Source organism: Musa acuminata, chromosome BXJ2-10 (assembly GCF_036884655.1).
Source record: "Musa acuminata AAA Group cultivar baxijiao chromosome BXJ2-10, Cavendish_Baxijiao_AAA, whole genome shotgun sequence".
Taxonomy (NCBI): Eukaryota; Viridiplantae; Streptophyta; class Magnoliopsida; order Zingiberales; family Musaceae; genus Musa; species Musa acuminata.
The window spans coordinates 25365931-25371930 of record NC_088347.1 but is presented as its reverse complement, the minus strand read 5'-3'; the positions used below and the strand labels follow the sequence as shown (position 1 = coordinate 25371930).

General features: G+C 53.9%; 1 protein-coding gene across 1 annotated transcript; it reads left to right on the top strand.

Annotated features, from left to right (window-relative positions):
• Nucleotides 1-1606: 1606 nt before the first annotated feature.
• On the top strand, nucleotides 1607-5493 carry LOC135624646 (probable LRR receptor-like serine/threonine-protein kinase At1g74360). Its single transcript, XM_065128471.1, has 2 exons — nucleotides 1607-1866; nucleotides 1968-5493. The coding sequence occupies exons 1-2, from the start codon at nucleotides 1800-1802 to the stop codon at nucleotides 5378-5380; spliced, it is 3480 nt and encodes a 1159-aa protein (XP_064984543.1). The 5' UTR covers nucleotides 1607-1799; the 3' UTR covers nucleotides 5381-5493.
• The last annotated feature ends 507 nt before the right edge of the window (nucleotides 5494-6000 follow it).

Below are 6000 nucleotides of genomic sequence, written 5' to 3'. Positions count from 1 at the left end.
TAAATTCTTCGACAAATATTTACAGTATCAAATGGTGGGAAAGACGGAAGAGAAAACAAAGCATGAAATTTGAGCAAATTACTTGTGAATTGGAAACGAACAACTCCATGTACGATCAGATAAGTCAACTGCGACCGCTAAATAAACACGATTTAAACGACACCAGTTCACTGCACGGTCCAACCACAAATCTATACTAGTCCTTCTCGATGATCTCATGAGATTAACAAAGATGCTGGTTAGATAGATGCTCTCAAATGTCAGGAACCAGATACATGCATATGGAGTTCACGATACTTTCTGTTCTTCTTATCCTCTCCTCCATTTGTATTAATTTATAATGGTGATGTGCACCGCTTGCTACTTTTCTAAAACTGATGTAAGAAGAACTCAGTCAAAGATTCATGGCAGTCTTTTCCTGATGATGAAAGAGGAGGTATGAAGGCACTCCACGGACATCTTCGTCTTTAGATAAGCACACACGTGCGATCTTTTGGACCTGGAAGACATTGGAGCATGGAATCCACGGCTTGCTTGCGTCCCGGGTAACTATGCGAATACATGGAAAGAGGGAGACGAGCTCTCGGCCAACTTATAGGATTCCTTTGACCAAATCAGGATGCTGAAAAGTCCACGGAACATAGTCTGTTGTCGGGTCTTCAAGTGGGGTTTCTATGGAGCCGACCACGGTGAGATTTCTCTGGTTTCCTCTGAACTTTAAAGCTTGAGCCGGGGGAAACGTGTGCATGTGTTGGATAATGACCCACGTGAGTTGGACCGGGACTTCGGCATGTTTCCATTAGGAATAGTCCACGCTTGGACTTCCTTCACCAAGAATCCATCGGCCATCGTGCTAAACGTCGGAGATGTTGCAGATGCTGCAGACGTTCCGAGCAATGGCAGCTTGCCGTTCATGCCCTGTCCATTCACGGGGAGCATATGTTTTGTGTTGTAACTTCTGGATTCTGTTCGTCTTCTTCCTTTGTTCATGCTATCTCCGGTGTCAGCAACACATCAATCCTTTCAACAGCAATTGATGTTTAAGCACGTCATCGACAAGATAAAAATGCAGATCGCCTGCAGCGACCGTGGTCGAAGTAGTATGTCACGGAGGGCATCATCACAAAGGAATCCTATAAAGAATTGTCAGGCTAATCAACAAAATCCGCTTTGTTTCGGAACCCATGCATGGTAGACATTTCATGCTGCTTTCAAACGCCACCGAAGACCCATCCAGTCGCGTTCAAAAATGGCATGCTTACATCTCTCTCTATCGCTTTAATAATCTGTAATTCTAGATGCTTACAAGGCATGGATTCGGCATGCCTAACACACCCACGTTTCATTGTCCAAGTGTCTCTCTCCTGGCTCATGCAAAGCCTAAGCTGACGGGAAGTCAACAATGGCGGCTCCCCGCTGCGGTAAAAGCTTAGAGAGTCAAATGGGACGACTAGTCTGGTGCAGGTCACAAAACACATCAAGCTAAACAAGCAAAACGTGATTGTGACTCGTTGGAGATCCATGCTGGTTTTGTCATAGCTCTCGAAAGGCTGAAACTTCCCGAAAAGGGAGATATAATACAGCGGTAAGAGAGGAAGAAGGTACCGCATTATTCATACCTGCAGGCTGATGCCAATATTTTATGCACGATCACCTACCTGACTCCGAGGATCGTTCTAATTGGCAGGAAGAGGGAGGAGGAAATCTAGGAAGAAGAAGTTTCTGTGGAGAGTTCTGATTTGTTTATTTTTAGTGTGAATTTGTTCTTCTTCTCTTCCTTCGATGAAAGCAACCAGGACATGTCGTCGGAGGAGGTGAGCTTCTGTTGTTGTATCATCCTGATACTGTCCTCGGTTCTTGTCTCGAGTAATGGCCCTCTCCTTTCTTGCTTATTCCTTTTCCTGCTTTGGTTGCTCTGTGTTTTCTTGTCGAGAGCATTCTTCTCAAATTGTTTGTCTCTCTTACAGATCAGGCGACCTCCGGCGCCACGGACAAGGAGGTCTTGCTCGAGCTCAAAGGCCATCTCGAAGCCAAGAATCCGATACGCCAAGGCCCCTATGCTCGGTGGAACCAATCCGACCCTTCCCCCTGTGATTGGCTTGGCATCACCTGCGACGGTGCCGACCGCGTTGTCGGTGTCGATCTCGCAGAATCAAACATATCCGGCGAACTCTTCCCCCACTTCTACCTCCTCACCGAGCTCGCCCACCTCGACCTCTCCTCCAACACCATCAGCGGCCCCATTCCTGCCGACCTCAACCGGTGCAGTGGCCTCAAGTACCTCAACCTCTCCCACAACCTCCTCGACGGACAGCTGAACTTGACAGGGCTAATCAACCTCGAGACGCTCGACCTCACGCTCAACCGATTCAATGGCGGTATCCGCTCCAGCTTCCCTGCAATATGTCTTAATCTTGTCACCCTCAACCTTTCGGCGAACAGCTTCTCCGGCGACATCACGGGTTGCTTCGACGAGTGCCCGAAACTCCAGTACTTCGACTTGAGCTCCAACCAATTCACCGGACCGATATGGCGAGGCTTTCCAAAGCTCAGGGAGTTCTCAGTCTCGGAGAATAACCTCACAGGAGACTTTCCGTCGAGCACCTTCACGTCCGGCTGCGACCTCGAGATCTTGGACCTCTCCGCAAACAAGCTCTCCGGGACGTTTCCAAGCTCGATCGCCAATTGCTCAAAGCTGACATCTTTGAACCTGTGGGGGAATGCATTCATCGGCGCAGTTCCCTCCGGCATCGGTTCGCTCTCGGAGCTCAACGCGCTCAACCTGGGGAAGAACTCGTTCGACCGGATCATCCCCGAGGAGTTGTTGAATTGCTCCAAGCTGGTGTTTCTCGACTTCAGCAAAAGCAACTTCGGCGGCGATGTCCAGGAAATCTTCGGCCGGTTCACGACGCTCGATTATCTAATCCTTCAAGGGAATCAATACACCGGGGGCATCGAGTCGTCGGGAATTCTCAAGCTTCCCAACCTCGTGAGATTAGACCTGAGCAAAAATAGTTTTTCCGGCGATATCCCGGTCGAGATCACGAGAATGCGGAAGCTCAAGATCTTAATTTTCGCCTACAACGACTTATCCGGCTTCATCCCGCCGGAATTCGCCAGCATGACCGGACTTCAGTTACTGGATCTTTCGCACAACAAGCTCACTGGATCGATCCCTGTGGAAATCGGGAATTTGACGTCCCTCCTCTGGCTCATGCTCGCGGACAACAACCTCACGGGCGAGATCCCGCCGGAGATGGGCAACTGCAGGAGCTTGATGTGGCTGAACCTTGCCAACAACCGGCTCTCCGGCAGGATCCCGCCAGAGATATCGACGATCGGGATCGATCCGTTCCCGACGTTCGAGGCCAACCGCCGCGAGATCCTGGGAGGCATCGTCGGTTCCGGCGAATGTTTGGCCATGCAGCGATGGATCCCGGCGAACTATCCGCCGTTCAACTTCATCTACATGCTGATGACGAGGAAGACCTGCCGGGTTACTTGGGAACGCCTCCTGAAGGGTTACGGGATCTTCCCCATCTGCTCCAACTCCTCGTCCAGGGTCCGAACCCTGGCCATCTCCGGATATCTCCAGCTCTCCGGCAACCGACTATCGGGGGAAATCCCTTCGGAGATTGGGCGGATGAGGAACCTCAGCCTGATCACCGTCGACAACAACAGGCTCTCCGGCCACCTTCCGCCGGATATCGGCGGGCAGCCGCTCGCGGTCCTTAACGTCTCTGACAACTGGCTGTCCGGCGCGATCCCGGAGGAAATCGGCTCCCTGCAGTGTCTCTGGAGCCTGGATCTCTCCCGGAACAACCTCTCCGGCGAGCTTCCGGCGAGCCTGAACAGCCTCTATGAGCTGAACAAATTCAACGTCTCTTACAACCCCCTCCTCTCCGGCGTGGTTCCAAGGAGCGGCCAGATCTCCACCTTCGATGGCGATAGTTTCCTCGGGGACCCACTCATCAGCTTCGCCTCCTCGTCGGCCGGCGGTGGCTCGCCGCCCGCCGGGAGCGTCCGCTCCATGCGGTGGCGCGGGCGTTGGAAGGTGGTGGCATTCTGGGTTTTCCTGGCGCTCTGCTCGGTCTTTGTCGCCTGCGGTACCCTCTTCTTCACGCTCATCAGGCTCGGGGGCGCCCGCGCGGCAGTGAATCCGTACGCGGATCAGGAACCCGACCCGGAGGGGCTCCTTCTTGGCGGCGTGAAGCGGCGGAGTGACGCTGTCGGGTCATCAACCCCGACGATGACCACGACCACGTCATTGGCAGAGGCGGCGTCGGGCTGCTCGTCGGCTGACGGGGCGGGTGTGAGGGTGTTCCGGCTGGACAGGGGAGTTGAAAGGACGGCGTTTACGTACGGGGACATTGTGGTGGCGACGGGAAACTTCGACGACGGTATGGTGGTGGGGCGGGGCGGCCACGGGGTTGTGTACCGCGGAGTGCTGCCGGACGGGAGGCTGGTGGCGGTGAAGAAGCTGCAACGGAGGGGGAGGGAAAGTGGGGAGGAGGAGGACGAGGGGGAGAGAGAGTTTCGTGCGGAAATGGAGGTGATGGCCGGACGGTGCCACCCCAACCTGGTGGCGCTGCATGGGTGGTGCCTGGCGCGGTCGGCGCGGTTGTTGGTGTACGAGTACATGGAAGGGGGCAGTCTGGAGGAGGTGATCGAGGACTGGGGGCGGTTCGGCTGGGAGCGGCGTCTGGCGGCGGCGACCGGGGTCGCGCGGGCGCTGGCGTTCCTGCACCACGAGTGCATGCCCGCGGTGGTGCACCGGGACGTCAAGGCCAGCAACGTGATGCTGGACGCGCGGGGCCGGGCGCGGGTCACGGACTTCGGCCTCGCCCGCGCGATGGGGCCCGGAACGAGCCACGTCAGCACGGTGGTGGCGGGGACTGTCGGTTACGTGGCGCCAGAGTATGCTCGCACGTGGAGAGCGACCACGCGGGGCGACGTGTACAGCTACGGGGTCCTGGCCATGGAGCTGGCCACGGGCCGCAGGGCGGTGGACGACGGGGAGGAGTGCCTGGTGGAGCGGGTGAGGCGGGTGGCGACGGGGGAAGGGGGGCAGAGGTTGGCAGAGTCGGCGGGGGAGGAGGAGGGTGCGGCGGAGATGCTCGGGTTGCTGATGGTGGGGCTGCGATGCACTGCGGAGGCACCGGGGGCGAGGCCGGACATGAGGGAGGTGCTGGCTATGCTGCTGAAGATAGCCGACAGGAGTGGTGACGGCGCAAGAGAGACCGGAAGTGAAGGAAGCCAAAGTAGCGCTTCTCCTCCTCATTGGTCGCTGCAGAGCCACAATACATCATCATCATCTTCTTCCTCCGTGCAGAGTTATTGGGAAGGATTCTTTCGACAGCATACAGAACGAGACGTTTAATGTACATAGACAGACGTGTTCTTTGACACAACATCGTTGTTTGATATATTCTTTTTTCTTCTTTCATTCCCGACACGAAAAATAATCGTATCATCGTTGGTTTGGTAATGTTATATATAGAGCTTGAGATTTTCAAATTTATAAATATAAATATATATATGTCTTAAATGGAAAAAAATGGCCGTCACTTATTTTAGAAGGATGTATAATTTTATCCATTAATCGCAAGTTTACCGGTGGAGCTCAATGCTTTTTGTCGGTGCTTATACAAAATCACTGGTCGCTGTTAAAACGCCATGTTGTTAATGTGCGTCCTGTGGTTTAATCGGATCCTGATATCAATCATCAAACGGATCCATCAGTTGACCGATAGTTCGATAACGCCAAGTTTGTGACCTTTCGGCGCACGTTATATATCACGCAACACATGACTTCCCACGTGATCCGAGACCGACGAGACGGGAACAAGAGGAATGCCCCAAACAGGACAAACGTACAGGGGCACATCACCATACGTTACTCGTAATTCCCAGCATAGATGAGGGATATTTACGGAAGACGAAAACACCTTACGGAGCTGCCACCGATGACCTCACGACTGCCTAATATCTTCCTATAGG